Below are 17,322 nucleotides of genomic sequence, written 5' to 3'. Positions count from 1 at the left end.
ACTGTTTTGAGGGACAACACAGACTCCACACTTCCTTCGTTCCAGATTAATTCGAGTGCTTTGGAGGCACTGTCTTGAGGAGCATTGGAGATTTCAGAGGCGCACTTGACAAGACTTGGAGCTTAGTTAAGAGAGTCGGGAAGAGAGTGTAGAGCCAAGCACAGACTTCCAAAGAGAGTGTAGAGAGGCACAGACTTCCAAAGAGAGTGTAGAGAAGGGCACAGACTTCTAATGTTAGCGACATTGGGGAAGCGAGTGTAGACGAGTACACAGACTTCCAACTTGAGGCGATCAAGCGGGTTTATAAAGACACTGCTTGTTGAGAGCTACCCGCCACCATAGGAAGAGAGTGCAAAGAGAGGCGCAGACTTCCGTTCAAGTTTAGTGTTGAATGAGTGCATTAAGAGACACTGTGTTTTGTGGAGGAGGAGCTTAGCATCGCTTTGAGGAGATCTCGTGTTGTTCTGGAGAGGCACTTCACGATTGGAGCGCTCGAAAGAGCAAGAGATCAGTATGGTGTCGCGAGATACTGAGAGAGTATTGGGCACCGCATACACCTCAATCCTTCGTGTATGTGTTGACGAGAACGTCAACAGATCGAGTGGGTGAGGATCTCACAGGTCGGTTGTGACCTGTGGACGACGTGCGGGCGACTAGGGGATGTCGCCAGCACGCAGCAATGACGGAGGTGCGAGTAGAGCTTAATGTGCGGAGTAGAGTGCTTTATACTTGGAGATGCGAGAAAAGTGCACTCCTCGGCCCTTTCAGTGTTCTACTCTTGAAACAAGAGATTATTTTCTTAAGCCTATTATAAGGGGGACATGATGCGGTGAGCTCCAGCCGGTCCTCCCCGTGCACGACGGTAGTAGTATGAGACGACGTCTGCACTAAATCAGCATCTCTTGGGGGCATGATGGGGGCCTTCAAGAGCCGGCTCTAGGCAGCTCATGAGAGGAGCGCTAGAGTCCCCGAAGGGCTTGGAAACTTGACGGGCAGCATAGGGCCAAGATGGCCTACGTTGGGTGCCGAGACTGTCGAGAGGCTCCGTGTGATGTGCAAGGTTGCCCCGCAGGCTACGGGATATCAGGGACAACGCCTCTCGTGCGAATGGGTGATCGAGGAAAGCATTCGAAAACCTTGTGATCCAACTCATGGAATGCGCTATCGAGTTCTAGCCGTTCATGGATGTCCGTTGACTAAAGATAGGCGTTCGTGGGACGACGCCACATTGTGGGTCTATTGTGAAGTCAAAGCCGAAAGGCAAGAAGGCATGTCCTGCACGGCAAGATGTCGGCATATCGATTGAGCATCGGACTTATGATGCTGTCCTACTCGGGCGAGGCATGGAAGGCGGCCATGACGAGGGTGAGCGCCTAGGATGTACCGAGTGAGTGTTGGGCATGAGATGGGCGTTGCGGGCCCAGGAGTAGCGCCATAATGCCGAGGCGGAGCGAGGATGCTCCTTGCCATTGAGCAATGCATCGGCAGGTTCCGAGATTGTGTGCGAGACGCAAAGGCACGAGTGCCGAGAGCCTCAGCGAGTATGGGCATTCTGGATAGGCGAGCGCAAGGGCACGCGGTGCAGCGCTGGGACGCGTTCAGATGTCGTACTAGTGAGTTTCAGTATCGAAGTCACGCGACGGACTGTCGCTATACTCTGATGTGTGCGAAGGCCGGACGAAGGTTAGGCGTAACCTTTGAGGCCGCACAGGCGAAAATATATGAGAATTACATTCCAGTGCAATGAACAAGAGCACGCCTGTGACACAACGTCACATACAAAAATGTTTGATGACTTCTTCTAATACATTAATTATAAAACACATATTTTACTCAAATTAAATTAAAAATTAAAACTGTATAATATAAATGAGTTATATTGGTAACAATGATTATATATACCTAGAACATAAATACTAATGTATTATTTCAATTTGAATTCACAATAAATTTAAATAAAATAGGAAGAAATTTATTTTTTTAGTATGTGTAATTGCATGGAATTAATTTTCTAAAGAACGAGTAGTTAATTCAACCTAAGTTGAAAAGTTAAAGGGCATTTTCTGTGTTATAATAAATTGGTATAGTAGTATCAAAATTAATATTTTGAGTCAGAAATTCATCTTTCTTTTATAATAGTATAGATTATAAATATTTATTTGTTATTTAAAAAATTATATATATCCTATGAAGTCAATATCTGTCTAACAAATATTCTTTGTGACAACATATTTATCAGATCATTATTAATTAAAAAAATATTTAGAATTTAAAAAATAATAAAAATATTCGTATTATAATAAATTTATGAAAACTCATTGTAATTTATTGTTATTTATATTATATTTGAACATATAAGTAGAATGATTGTTGAGGATAAAATTTGGGAAATGGGGGGCATTGCAATTAGAAAACTGGAAAAACCCAAATTCAACTATTGTTGGTCGGCTCTCTTCCGAGTCATTTGTCTTCTGGACACTGGTGAAAAATATTACCAAAACAAAGAAAACCCCCCAACCCGAACCCGAAACTAATGTACGGGGGCCCCGGGAAGTTGGGCCGTGGCGGCGGTGGGGGGAGGGGCGGAAAGAGGGGGAGGTGGGGCGGGGGCGGGGGTGGCGGCAGTGCGGGAAAGAGGAACATTCACGCGCCGCCTATTAACAGAGGTGCCCCCGCCGGTCGTCTCTCCTTGGGCGGCGGCCCCCGTGGCCGCGGTGGCGCATCCTCCGCCGCAATCTCATCCCCGTCGACCTCTTCGCTGCAGGTGGAGGAGAGTTTTAGCCTTGTTAGGGAGAATCCTCTGAATTTCGGTATGGCAATAAAGCTGTCGCCTGACCTCGTAGAGGAGATCAAGCGCGTGGAGGCACAAAGGGGTTCTGTGCGTATCAAGTTCGATGCTAATGCTAATAATCCTAATGGAAATGTGAGTATTTGAATTTAATGAGTGACGCTTTTATTGAATCTTTCAATTACACTAGTGTTGCAGTGTAAAAAAGAGGTTTAGCTGAAAATTTAGAACATCTTTATTAAAAATGTGAGGTGTTTATCTGATTAATTGCTTTAGTTTTTATTTTATTGTCGCTCTCGCTATTGACTGTCTATCCCGAAGCATGGAATTAGGGTTTAACTGAAAATTTTGTAGTTTTGATTACTGGAGTTTAGGCTGGATTAGCAGCTGTGTGTGTTTTGTTGCAATTAAATGGTCCAGCGAGGTTTATTTCTTAAGTGCTGTAAAGAGTTCGTGTGTTGTTAGGAGGACTTAAGCTATTGGTGATTCTGAATGCTAGTTTTTCATTCTGGCATTGCCTGATGCTACAATATATAATTATGAAGCATATAGAAGTGACTCGGTGGGTAGATAATGGGGAAAATTGTTCGTATGGGTGTTATTTTGTGCAAAACCGGAAGAGAGAAATACAATGGATCTGAGTAATAGAAGAAAAAGGTGACATTTGATTGGAAATTCTGATCCTAATAATAGATGGATGCTAATCACAGACAAATCTCTCAGTTTGTGGAATGTTGATCCCATGGAGATCACAATTTGGAGTGAGATGGAGAGATGTTGAAAGTTATGACATGAATGCGGTCACTTTATGTGGAAAACATTAAACAAAAATCTGCTGACAATCGGAATTCTGGTCCTATTAAAGGATTACTCCTTCGGCTATTAGTTCATTTCCCTTCTCTAACTTTGTTATGTTAATTCCTAGTAAAATTTATTTAAGCCAGTCGAATGGTAGCAATGAATGAGTGTCCCTGTACAAGTTAAGGCTTTTCCAGATGTACTTTTTGCATAACCATGTTATACCCCCCCTTTTTTTGCATTGTTGCAAGTAACTTTGCTTCTATACACAGTGACTCTTATAAATATATTGCTAACCATTCATTTGGGGAATTTTCCTTCTTCTTTTCTTCCTGTTATAACCTTGAAAGCACCAGTTTTCCTTGTCTTTCATCCAGACAGGTGAAGTTGTCGAGTGTATGGTAGCAACATCTCCGCCTTGGCAATCCTATTCCTCATAATTCATTGTAGTGTAATTTCACCCATTTTATGATGAGATAACTAGTGAGTTTGGTAAAAGCATAGTCTTTCCTTGTCCCAATTTTTCTTAAGCCGGGTATTGTTCTCACTTCACTCATTCAAAAGGTGGTTCCTTTCCTTTCTGGTGCGTTCGCCCTTGATTGACCTGAGAAAAAGAATAATTAATTTTGGATTGGATCTTGGTATTCTGTATGCTATTATTCTATGTGATAGTATCACGAAAGCTGTGTGGTCTCGTGTGTCTTCTTTCAGTTTGAAACGTCATTTATGCTGGATATCATTTCTATATCATTTGGTCCCACAATGCTTATTTATTGTTTACTTATTAGCTTAATCTACAATGACATTGTTTTGTCGGCCATATGTTTTGTCATGTGGTTTTGTCCAGCCTTAATACTAAAATAGAGCTCCAATCAGGCCTTTAATTCTTTTTGTTTCACCAGGTTATTCTTGTAGGCGACAAAACCTTCAAATTTACATGGTCAAGGGAACCGGGGGACTTTTGTGACATATATGAAGAACGTCAAAGTGGTCAAGATGGAAATGGCCTGCTTGTAGAATCGGGAGGCACTTGGCGTAAGCTGAATGTGGAGCGAGAACTAGATGAATCGACTAAAAATCATGTCAAAAGGCGGTCAGAAGAAGCTGAGCGCAAGCTATTATTTATAGACTGGTGTTTTTTGCCGACGGGAAACACAGCACCCTACCACACCTTTACTTCCAAAATTGCTTTCTGCCGTACACAGCTTGCTACCAGTGTGGAAATAGGACCAAGCCTAATTTTGGCTGCAGCGGGTAGAAGTGAAATTTAATAAGGACAAAGTAAAAATTTCATGTCCAATTTACAGCTCACTTCTATTGGGCCATTAAAATTCCAGCCAAAGGTCTGGGATTTTTAGTACGGCAATTTGCGTTGTCCGGACGGGCTTTGCTATTAGTAGTGTGCTCAGAAAATTGCTCGTAAACACAGGATTTGCTTGAATTGGGCCTTTAATCCTGTTCAATTCAAAGAGGCAAACGAGACCTAAGTTTTCATGCTACCAAGTTCTAACTAGTTGCCTCTTATGACTTGTTAATTCCCAATATGCTTTGGTTATAGTTAGTTGTATAACAACTTGCATGTAGTTGAGGGTAATTAAAGTTTTCAGTGTAAAAAAGTTCTGCAGTATAAGAAGCTGAAGTTTTGGGGATTATCATCCTAAGAAGATTTCATGCTCATGTGTGAAAAATGGTCCTAGGAGGTCTGAAAGTGATAACACTGTTTTATTCTCTTTGCTTCCTTTCTTCCCTTTGTTGTTAAATTTTCTTTTCTTTGCCCCTTGTTTTTTCCTGGACGGGTGGCTTGGGGGTTAGGATGAATTATGAGATGATGTTAATTTTCTAAATATATGTTGACATGCTCATATTGGTTGAAAGTGTTTATTCTAATAGCTCCCTTGAAAATTCTCATCAAAGAATTAGTCCATATTCTGTCTTCGATTTTGTTCAAACATGCCTCAAAAGTTTTGTGAAGACAATCTTACCCCTATCATAGATTAATATGATGGGAGAAGATCCACAAAGTCAAAGCTAGTCAAACTGTCCTTAAAATTCTAGGCACTCATTGCTTTATCAACTTTTTTAAATGTCGTATTTCCACTTTAAAAAGGTAAATAAACACTTGCTGCATGTTTTGTCAACTCTTTGGAAATTGAGCAGATTTACTAATTCAAGCCAACAGTAGGGGTTAATTGATATAGTTGAAAATTCTGAGTGAGTTAGGAACAAAATCAACTGCCCTATCAATTTCTTTCAAGTCTTTTACTAATCCCTTTGTTTACCTGATAACAGGGCCATTGTTTTAGACCATCAGAACCCTTCTATGAAGAATCAAATGAAGGCACTTGCTGCTGCTGAGTGTAAGTCTTATCACTTTGCTGTTAGAATTCTTTGTGCTCTGCTCTCCAACGGGTGTTTATGAGATTTTGTTTCATATGTTACTGCTACAACTGAATTTGCTTTGTAAACACGAATAAAAGGAAGTACATTTGTAAATCATCTCTAGTTCCAAACTATTTGTGAACAACAATGCTATTATGTGGTGCCTTGCTTAACATAAATCTTATAAAATGTCAGAACATTGAAAAACTATAAAGACTTGGGTTAGTACATCTGTTTCCAATTGTCTGCCAAAAGTTCGTCTTGAGATTGTATCCTTTTTTCTATCACATCATTCAGAATTTCCAATGGAATACTAATGCAGTAACTATTTGTTCAATCTCTGAACCCTATTTTTCTTCTAGCTTCTGTGCCAATGAGGTAATTGATATATATGATGCTTTAGGGGGGTGACATTTCTGTTAAGAACAAATTTTCTTATTTCTCAACTTGCCTCTCCATCAGATCGAGATAGCATTCTACTGTTACCACCTTGTTTGAAAGTCGGGCTTCAGAGTAACTATGATAGATCTCTTCTTTGGTTGGTGTAATCTGTAGCCACTTCAAACAGTACTCTGCTAAAATCTATTTCCTGTCCGGGACCTTTTTTGTATTTCTGTTTTGAAAGTTGAAGGTCAACTAAGTGCTGGTCAACACAATGAGAGAGTGAAGTTCGTTCCCAAATATTCCTAATTCACTTACTAATGTTAGTTGGGCTGGACTAGATACAAGAAATGTTTGTTGCTAGAAAAAGTGTTTTGCCACTTCTTTCCATTTCCTGCATTTAAACATTCTCTTGGATGGCCCATCTTTTGTTGCCTTCTTAACTTTCTGCTACGAGTTGGGACTTGAAGATTTTATTTGCTTGTTGTATAAGGGTTGAGATATTGAACATTTGGTCTGCTGTTTTGTGACATGCAAATGAAGCAACACGATAGAAACCTCCTATGACTGAGCATTCGCACCTCACATTGAGCATCTGATATTATCTTGGATTCCTTTAATCATATAGATGACTGAGGTTTTGCTAGTCACATTAGCATATGATTTTAAATATCTCCATATGTTTCTTTCTAAGCTGGTCTATATGGTAACTCGACCATGTAGGACTTTTTGGAACATTGCGAATGTGAATCATCTTGAAAATGTTTAACTTCAATTGCAAATAACTATTAGAGACATAAAAGTATGATTTACCGTTACATCTTTCATTGGAGAAGTTTTATTGCCTAGCACAGCATATGAGGTAAAAGCCAACACAACTGCTAACCAACTCTTATACTTGTTTGTCAATTATTTTGTCATTCTCTGAAAATCGAACTCTATTTTGTTGCCATGTAACTCGATGATGAAAAAGTTGTATAGCTCTCTCACATTTTTCAGTTTAAATTGAAAATTTACACATTCTACATGTCATGGAAAAGATGGGCTGAATGTAACTTCTGCCTCTGAATGCATGATTTTGAGAAAATACAAAATGGAACCAATTATGCTCTGATTCCTAAAAGGGCTTGTGGATTGTTGTAACTTGTAATACTGGCACTTGAGTGTATGGTAATATTAAGTTTGCAAATTGGCAATAAAATTACAAGAAGGAATATGTTTGAATTGTATGTTTCCAACCCTAATTTATAGGTATGAGAAATGAGAATGGGTTTGGATTTGATTTGTTATATAGGTATTTTGTGGATATTATATTTTGATTATGTAGTGTCAGATTATTTTTATTTCCTAAAAAGTCAACATGACATGACAACATGTCCTCTTTTACTAGGCAATGGTGATGCCTAGAAGGGTGGTTTGTGAAGTGTGTTTTCAGTATACTAGGTTGCAAATTTTCATTGGAAATGGGCATTTCGATGGGATAGGGCTAAACAAACAAGGTCTAGAATGTGAAAAGGGTAAACTGGAAATTGACTTTTGAAAATAAAACCAAACGCCCCATAAAGCTCGTGAGTCCTGCCGCTCTTCTATTAGAAGGAAAATAAAGACCAAGATACATGTGTAGATAGCACTTAGTTATTCCAAATTGATCTTTCCCATTTCCTACATGGCATGCCCCAAAATAGAACTCCATTTTCTTAAGTAATTATTTTTTCCTAAAAGATGTTTGCTAGCAATAATAATACACTAATTCTCAACTACAGTACCAAGTTTGTGGGCAATAATATAAATAGGTTCATCAGTTTTACGTTTTCAATTCTCATCTTAAACAATTGCGGAATCTATATGGATACTAGAAACAGAATGGAGTGAGTATGATGCAAGAGCCTTCCTGCTCTTAATTGATTTGATACCATCTTGATATGTTCAGAACAGCTCTATAGGCTGATTGTTCTCTACCTTAGAACTTAAGTGCAATGTGTTCTATGTTTCAGCTACACCATGGAGAAATTTCAAGCACCGGAAAGAACCTCCTTTCAAAAAGCCAAAATCTGATCCAGCTTCAGGTGAGCGGAAGACTGAAATTTATGTGTCCTTTGCCAGTTGGTTTATCGATGGTTTCCTTTTATTATATGTGTCAAGTCAATATCATGCATCTTTTTTTGGCATTATTTCCTGACCAGGTGGACCTCCTAAGTCTGTCTATAAATCTGGTTTGCCTGTAACAACTCTTTCGAAGGGTAAGCTCTCTGCTGGCTCACCTTTGTCTGCGCAACCTGAGCAACATGGTGCTCCAGGGTCCCCAATTGGAAGTGGCAATCTTGTCAAGGGACACGCCGTTGTACAAGATGTTGCACCCAACCAACCTATGAATAAAACTGCCAGCTCGGACAAGGAAATGCACAGCAGGCTGCCGAGTAGTACTATCCGTGAAAAACCACCAAAACACAACAAAAATACAGAGGCCAAACCTGCTGATTTGAGAAGTTTGATGATTTCTCTGCTTCTGGAGCATCAGTCTAGGGGAATGAGTCTTAAGGTTAGCAGGTGAATTGGAGCAGTTCACGTTTTTTCCTTTTCTGCTTTTTCATTGAATGAGAAGGAACAAGGTGGGAAAGGGGAAAAGCTGCAGACATGAGGAGAATGCATTTCAAACTGCAATTTCTGTATCAAATTTGTTTTTGGTGGATGTCTTATATGAGTGGTTGAACATGGCCTTGTTCTCATTATTTTTCTTTATTAGGCCTTGGAGAAAGCTATTGGAGATGCTATGCCCAACTCAGCCCGACAAATTGAGCCCATTTTGAGACAAGTAGGTGATGGATATTCTTAATAGAAATTGTTAGCAAGATTAAAAAATAATTCATGCTTATCTAATTGTTAATGTCAGATTGCAACTTTTCAAGCACCTGGGAGATATTTCTTGAAACCAGGAGTGGAGATGGACGGCTTGAAGAAGCCACCACCTCAAATTGGAAGGTTTGTCTAACTCGCCTGTGTGTTTAATGCCCATGCTTTTTTCTTTGCACGCCTTGCTTTTCCTGCACTGTGGATCATGATAAAACTTAATTCCTTGTGTTGGTCCGTGAGCTTTGGTGTATATGCTAGCATATCTTAAGATGGAAAATAAATGGTAGAACAAAAAGGCCTTTTCATTTGTGTAAGTTTGCCAATATGACATGTAATCAGCATGGAATTATTGAAGGAGATGAATTCTGAATATGATGCATTACAATATGTCCGATGCCATCGAGTCTCTTATATTCTGGAAACTATTTACATGATATGCAAATATTTTCGTCAGGGACAATTTTCCATGTGCAGTGAGGTATTCAGAGAACTATCACATCCACTTTGTTACAATCTATATTTCCCTTGTATAGCGACATTTTTAACCTTTTCTTATCATATATCTTATCAATATGTGACTTTTTGGTTCTTTAAAATTTAAGCTAGTGCTTGTCCCTTGACCATCTGTAACAAGTTATAAAAAATTGAAATATACATATATGTTAGAATCTTGCTTTCACCGCATAACGCAAACTTCATGGAAGGCGGGATAGACAAGTGAAAACCTAAGAGGTTGCCTCTGTTCATGCTCAATGCAAAAGCAAAATGAGCTGAATTTTGTAAGAGCATCGGTTGCATCAGTTTTAAGTACATAAGTTAGTGCTGTTCGACTAGGACAAAAGGTTTGTTTTTATGGAGGAACTATGAGTATATGTTGGTTTCTGTCTGTTATCTTTTGTATCTCAGCTCTTGCATGCTTTGCAATCATGAAATGTTCTGTGCTCAGAAAAGGCTAAACATTCACTAGGAGACAGAAAAGAGGAACTAATTGTCTTCTGCAAGGCCAATAGTTTTATGCATTGGATGTGTGAGTACTTTTTGTTGACTGTTAGAAGTTTTGGAATAATGTCAGTATAGTTCGATTAAGTTGGCGTGACTGATTCCATATTCTGACATTTTCTTCATTCACATTGCTGCATCTTGCATTCTGTGGGTGCCGTGTGCTTGCTGCTGGGGATGTTATGACATATCTTCCTTCAGTTCACCAGAAATCTATCATCGCCAATCACCTGCACCCGAGAAGTTTGACCAATTTCCTGCTCAAGATCCTACATTTTCCATTAAAACAGCTGCTGATGATGAAGAACAGGGTGAATTGAATTCTCTATCTGTGGATACAATGGACACCACAGAGAAAATCGATATTATACATAATTCACCAGATCAATTTACTGACAAAAAAGTTTCTAACAATAGTGAAGCATTGGCAGGCAGCTCTAGTGACAGTGGTAGTGACAGCGATAGTGAAAGTGACAGTAGTGACAGTGGTAGCGATAGTGGAAGTCATAGCAAAAGTAAGAGTCAAAGCCCAGTTGGAAGTCGAAGTGAGAGTAGTAGCGATAGTGACAGTGATGCATCTTCCAGCAGCAAGGAGGCATCTGATGAGCACGTAGATATAACGACAAGCGATGATGAGAAAGAATCCAATCATAAATTGCAAGATTCTGATCCTATCTCACCAAAACCTTCTGTTCCGTGGAGTCAACCTGATGATGAAGATGTTGATATAGGAAATTATGATAAGCAGGATGATCATGTCTCTGATGCAGTTGAGATTGATAAAGATTCCCCTGAAGATGATCATGATGCTGAAAGGCCTCCAGCTAATTATTTATTTCCTAATAAAGAAGGTGAAGAACAAGTTGAAGAGATCAGACCCTCTTTTCCGGATCATCATGAACAACAAGAAAGACCAGTCTCTGAAAAAACTCATGCAGTGGACTTTTTGGTCACCAATGACTCCAAGCATGATCAGTCTGGTACTAATGAAAGATCATCAAAAGGCAAATCTAAAAGATGTTTTGATGATAAGCATTCTGATGAGAGGACTCACAATAGAAAGAGGTTGAAAAGCAAAAACTCGAATGAACCGGTTGCTGGGACTATACACTCTCTTTTTGGTGAGAGTCCTTGTAACTCATCGCCTGATAAGCCTCTACAAGGGCCTGACAAAGGGCCCATAAATCTAAGTTTTAACAGAACCGCTAGGGACGGAACTAATGATCCCAACTCACAAACAGGTTTCAACCAAGTACTTCCAACTAGGTATGTCTCTGATTCTCATCAGCCAGGTCAAACATCTTATGAAGCTCGAGGATGGACTGAAGCCCCTTCTGGAGAAAAGAGGCCTGGCAAACATGACATCTTGGATCATGGGGTTAAATACTCTGAAAGAAGCCTTCAAACCAATGAGGGTGTTAGGGGGCAGAAAGGATTTAACACAGAGGGACAATGTGAAGATGGTTTGGTTAGTGAGAGAAGGCAGATGACATTTTCCTCGGAAGGTGTTGGAGACAAACATGCAACAATGGCAGAATCCCATTATAGAAAATCTGATGTGCTGGGGAAGGTGAAAGAGGCTAGTACTTCTAACTCATACATGGGGTATTCTCCCAAGGATAACAATACTAGTAATACAGATAGATCTCCGGTGATGAATGGTCGTGGGAGTTTACTTCGGAGAGAGCATTCAGACTTGGAGTTGGGTGAATTTCGAGAACCCTTCCGTGATGAAACCCCTGGGCCTAAGAAGCAATTTGAGAGGAAAAGTTCTTTTAAACAATTGGATGACAACCCAGTCAATTCCGAATTTTGGAACTCGGATTTCAGTAGAGGAAAACCACATAACAAGATCACTGCTGATTCAGGGAAATTGTCCCCACCGAATTCAGAAGCTGCAGTCTCTGGCATTCCAGGTGGACCATCTAAGAGGAAGGACCCAGAAGTTTATGTTGATGATCTTACAAGATCTCATCACAAAGGCACTCGACCTCTGCACCAGCATCATCAACTCTGGGGAGATCATATTGAGGTTGGTTTGCAAAACAATAAAGTTCCTGAAGTGAGTAATAAAAGTAGATTTGCTGAAGTTGGGACTGGTCAGGGGCCAAACTTGGAAGCTTATGGAGATACTTCCAGGAAAGCATCTGTTAATTCAACAGAGCAGCAGCATGACCCTATACGTGGAGTTGGTTCCTACACCAAGAAAGAAAGTAAGAAACAGAAACCTAATATGGTAGGTGATTCAAATGATAGACGAAAAGATGCTTCTGTTACAGAGAGCATTGATGGTGCTCAGAAAAAGAAAGAATGTTTGTCAGATGAGAACAGTTGTTCATACACCAAATACGAGAAGGAGGAGCCTGAGCTGAAGGGTCCGATAAAGGATGCTTCTCAGTAAGTATAAGCAGTGTTTTCTCTAAAATAAATGAAGATTTTCTTGACCTTCAATCCATTATATGTTGAAAAGCTGTGGACTTGTGCTCAGTTTGACATGCCATTTTATTTTCAGATACAAAGAATATGTGAAGGAATATCAAGAGAAGTATGAGAGCTATTGTTCGTTGAACAAAATCTTGGAGTCATACAGGTGCTTTGAGCTGTATTAAGTTTCATTCTGGTTGGTTAGTCTAATTAAATTATCTGACACTACATTTGTAATATGCTTAGAGATGAGTTCAGTAAACTCGGAAAGGATCTTGAAGCTCACAAAGGTAGAGATATGAAGAGATATTGTGACATCTTGGAGCAGATGAGATCATCATTTCGTCAGTGTGGGGAGGTATGGTCAAGACTTGTCTTCTAGAAATGTTTGTCTGGTCAAATTCCTGCGCAGGAAATTATGGTGCGGAAGGTTGCATTCCTTGCTTTTTGCCAGTGTTAAGGTTGTTTAGTTTGAGCGCAGATCTTGTTAAAACTGATTACTAGTTGGAGATCTGTTCTGTGCTGGTTATACCTATGTCACAGAAAAATTACGACTATGTTGACCTCTTTATTCTAGACTTTAGATCAGTCTTTTCCTTCATTGAGTTGTGATTCTCTTTGGACTAACACCTGGGCTTTTGCAGAAACATAAACGTCTGAAGAAAATATTTGTTGTGCTTTATGAAGAACTAAAGGTGGTTATCATCAACTTGTTCTTTTAGTAACTTTGACGCTTGATTTTGTTGATCATTATGTTATACTTAGGCTAACACAATCGATGTATATGTTCCTATGCAGCATTTGAAACAGATGATTAAAGACTATGCTGCCTCATATAAAAAGGACTGACTGGTTTAACAGTCGTTGCCTGTTGGGGCACCCGCATTTTATATTTGGAAGGTGATACAACTTCAGGTGATATATTCCTTGCGATGGTAATCTCTCGGTTTCATGGTGAAACCGTGCTGGTAATGCTCTGCAACTGGAACCTGGAGAGCTTCCGCGCTAGCCTCCATTTCCAAAAGTTGAAAGTGGCAGCGGCTGATTTTGGAAGCCCAATGTAGTGGTGTGGATGTATTCGAGACCCGTGACGGTGGTGTGGTTGTATCCCATAAGATGGGATCTCCTGGTTGGTTTTGTGGGATATCGAAAGTGTATATAGTAGTGTACAATATCTTTCTCATGGTTCTTCATGGTACAGATGTATTCTTATGGTTTCTAGGAGGTGTGCGGTTTAAGGTTCTCTTGCCCTTACTGATTTATTTAGTCGGCAATCATTGCGGCATTACATGTCCATTGTGATGAAAAATTTTGACGTTACTTTAGTGGCGATAGAAACAATAATAGGATCTAAAGTGATTCCGTATTTTTGGTCATAGTGTAAGCTGCTGCTTTTTTTGGTGGAGAGGAGAGGGTAAGTTGCTTGCTTCGTTTGTCTTCACTTTGTTCTTTGGGTAGAATTCTATAGGACCAGAAGTTTAAATTGGGCAGAGATGAATTGATATGGTCCAATTGGGCAGAAATAATTGAATATCGACCTGACAGGGCTATGCTTGATGCTACTAAAGTTCTAATATAATCAGATTTACGCGGAATTCCAGAATCCGAGTTAAGGTAAATTACAATCGGTCCTTTTGAGGTTTGTTTTAATTACAGATATTTTTTATTGTTTGAGGAAAATTGCAAATATTCTAACAAATTCCCTTATAATAAGCTGTTATAAAAGGTTTTTTTTAAGGACTTTTCTAATTTTAGTGGTACTTATAATTATGACAAATTTTAGATTATTGTAATTTTTTCCCCTATCATGAATTAATATTAAACCATTTTTAGGTGAACCCTGATTTCCATTTGTATCAAAACTAGATAACGATATCTACGAATACAACAATTTTTATTACAAATTTATATATGAATAGATTAGTTGAAAATGATTCATTGTTCTCTATAATTCAGAATACCATATTTTCTTAAAATTATCAAAATTTTCACCAATAATGTATTATTCTTGTAGTTAAAAATTTCATGACAAGTTTGAGATTATGAATTCGAGTTTATCTCATTTTATATGAGTGTTTGTAGTTATATATGAGTTTAGTTATTGTAATTTATTTATCGTTCTTAGTTATATTAATGTATTGATTAAATTGATGGAGATAACTTATTATACTTTGTTTATTGTTATTAGTAAAATAAAATATATTATCATAATTTCAAACGTAATTCAGATTGGTGCTTGATTTGACTTGAATTAAGATTTCATCAATTTTAACTTCTACATTAACTCTTCGGTATATCATCGAATTAAATTGGAAGGGCAGAAACGGACTCGTCAAGGAAGCCCAAAAGTTGTAGATTTGTTAGGAGCCTATCGGCCCAACAAGCACACGAAAGGCCCAATTCCTAGATAGGCTGCTTTTCTGCTACTTCTATGGCATTTCCGGGAATCGGTTGAAGGGTTTTAGATAGCTGGAGGAGCAACAAGAAAAGCAGTGCAAAATGGGAAGAAGAATACTCAACGATGCCTTGAGAACCATCGTCAATGCAGAAAAGAGAGGCTTCGCTTCCGCGGAGCTTAAGCCCATCTCTAATGTCATGGCCTCTTTCCTGCAAATCATGAAATACAGAGGTATTCGTATATGATTTGTATTTCTAATTGTGTACGTATACACGATTAGTAGTGTATTTCTAATTGTGTACGTATACGACGTTTTCTGTGTTTTCATTCTGTAATTCCACTTTAGTAGTGTGGTTTTGGTAGATGCCCATGTGGAAAAATTGGATTTATGAAAAAGGGTAGGGATTATGTAGGTGTATGAGCTCGCGTTGCTTCTTTACTGTGGTTTTGATTGAAGCCTGTTTTGAGAAGTTGAGGATGTACGGAAGTGTTGGAATGATGATATTTCTGAAGTTTGATTTGGTTTATTTTGTTTTGTTTTTTGGATGTATTCTATTAGTTGAGAATGGTGAATATGTGTAGAGTGATGTTGTATGACAGGTTACATTAAGGATTTTGAAGTTCATGATCCACATAGGGTTGGGAGGATAAGTGTGCAGCTGCTAGGGAGGGTTAAAGATTGTCGGGCAATCACTTATAGGCAAGATATTAAGGCCCAGCACATAGACAGTTACAAAGCTCGAATGCTTCCAACGCATCAGGTTTGTGTGGTTTTCTCTCATTGCTGTCGTCTGGTGATTGGATTGTCTTTGTTTGAATGTGGTTGCATCTGAGCTTCTTGGGAATGCCAAGTGGTGAATATTCAATCTGGTTCTAAGGTTTTAACGTGTTTAAGAAGTTTTACTTAGTTAAATCTTATAAGGTCGGAAGTATATTCAGATTCTCTGCAAACATGTAGAGAAATACAAGTGTAGCGTTTTCGAGAGTGTCGTGTTGCATATTAACATGATGCGTGATGTGTGTAAATGATTTGCAGTTGTTTATGACATTGGGCACAAAAAGTTTTATATCATCCCAATACTTGATATCTTAAATTCGGTGATAGGCATATACTTCGACCGGAAGAAGAGTTTAGCATTTCTCTGATAAATAATCTGATTCGATTAGTATAATTAAACTACATAAGCTTGTCATATGATCAATAATTGGATAATTACTGAAATACAAGGACCTTTTTGGTTGGTGTTCAATCGTGAAACTTAACTTACCAATTTGTTTCTGTTCAGTAATTCCGTAAGAAAACCTCTAATGGAGACACCATGACAGGCCTATAGGAATTACTTTGAATTATTGAGGGTGTCGACTGTGCTTAATCTTTGCTTAAAGGCTAAAGTATTTCTGTTCTTAATCTTGGCTTGAAAAAAAGCTTATGTTATATATATATATAAGTATATATAGAATAAGTATGTTCATATATCTACAACTGACATCTTTTTTTCTCCGCATGCAGTGGGGCTATGTTGTAATTACAACACCAAATGGAGTTCTGGATCATGAAGAGGCTATTCGACAGAATGTTGGTGGCCAAGTGCTTGGATACTTTTACTGAAGATTTTGTGGTTCTGGAGAGAGAGGATTGTTCGTCGAGTGACAGCCATTTTCTTCCTTTGTTTTGTATACTATTTTCTAACTAAGAATGCTTAGGAAGAACAATGATTTGTGGAGCTCCCTTTTGCTATAACTTCAGGGAGAATTTGGTGATAAGCAATTGCGTACCATGTACTTAAATTCCGCGCTCTTCCACCCCTTTTCTGAAGTACCCTTAGGAAGTGATTTTCCATGGACTTGGGAGCACCGATAAGTCCCCGTTTTTTTCAGCCTCTAAAGTGATTACATTGTCTCTGCAGTGTGCTCTTGAAAATTAAGTTGGAGAATTATTAAAAGCTTATGCACTTGTCTTATAATTGGCCGCTGGAGTTTTCACATCTGCCTGCGGAAACAAAGTTTGCTTATGCATTCAAAGTTTGTGTGTTTACTAAAATTTGAGCAATGGCTGCTACTTGTAAGCATCATTATCATCTCTGAGGACTGAAGATGACATGTTTGGCAGAAGATAAAATGGGAGTATTTTGGTTGGAGAGGTAAAGTAAGCATCAATACTTCAGGTGTTCATTTCTCCTGTATAGTTGGAGACGGATTCTGTGATTTGGAATAGAGCCCAAGAAAAGAAGGGAGAACTGGGATTTCTCCAATTTCTTGGTTTCAATTTGACAAAATATTATGTGATTTCCCCCCCCCTCCCGCC

The 17,322-nt window shown here is 38.9% G+C and overlaps 2 protein-coding genes across 2 annotated transcripts; both read left to right on the top strand.

The window, feature by feature from the left end:
* LOC105157837 (dentin sialophosphoprotein) lies at positions 2,392–15,062 on the top strand. Its single transcript, XM_020692488.1, has 14 exons — positions 2,392–2,570; positions 2,616–2,923; positions 4,489–4,718; positions 5,876–5,943; positions 8,341–8,412; positions 8,530–8,885; positions 9,090–9,158; positions 9,237–9,325; positions 10,397–12,592; positions 12,708–12,785; positions 12,866–12,977; positions 13,264–13,314; positions 13,418–14,233; positions 14,941–15,062. The coding sequence occupies exons 1-13, from the start codon at positions 2,534–2,536 to the stop codon at positions 13,466–13,468; spliced, it is 3,717 nt and encodes a 1,238-aa protein (XP_020548147.1). The 5' UTR covers positions 2,392–2,533; the 3' UTR covers positions 13,469–14,233; positions 14,941–15,062.
* Positions 15,058–16,892, top strand: LOC105157722 (40S ribosomal protein S15a-5). Its single transcript, XM_011074174.2, has 3 exons — positions 15,058–15,248; positions 15,618–15,778; positions 16,528–16,892. The coding sequence occupies exons 1-3, from the start codon at positions 15,119–15,121 to the stop codon at positions 16,624–16,626; spliced, it is 390 nt and encodes a 129-aa protein (XP_011072476.1). The 5' UTR covers positions 15,058–15,118; the 3' UTR covers positions 16,627–16,892.

This window comes from Sesamum indicum, linkage group LG3, assembly GCF_000512975.1.
Source record: "Sesamum indicum cultivar Zhongzhi No. 13 linkage group LG3, S_indicum_v1.0, whole genome shotgun sequence".
NCBI classification, from domain to species: domain Eukaryota; kingdom Viridiplantae; phylum Streptophyta; class Magnoliopsida; order Lamiales; family Pedaliaceae; genus Sesamum; species Sesamum indicum.
Note: the sequence above shows the minus strand (reverse complement) of the source record. Positions and strands in the feature narration are given on the sequence as shown.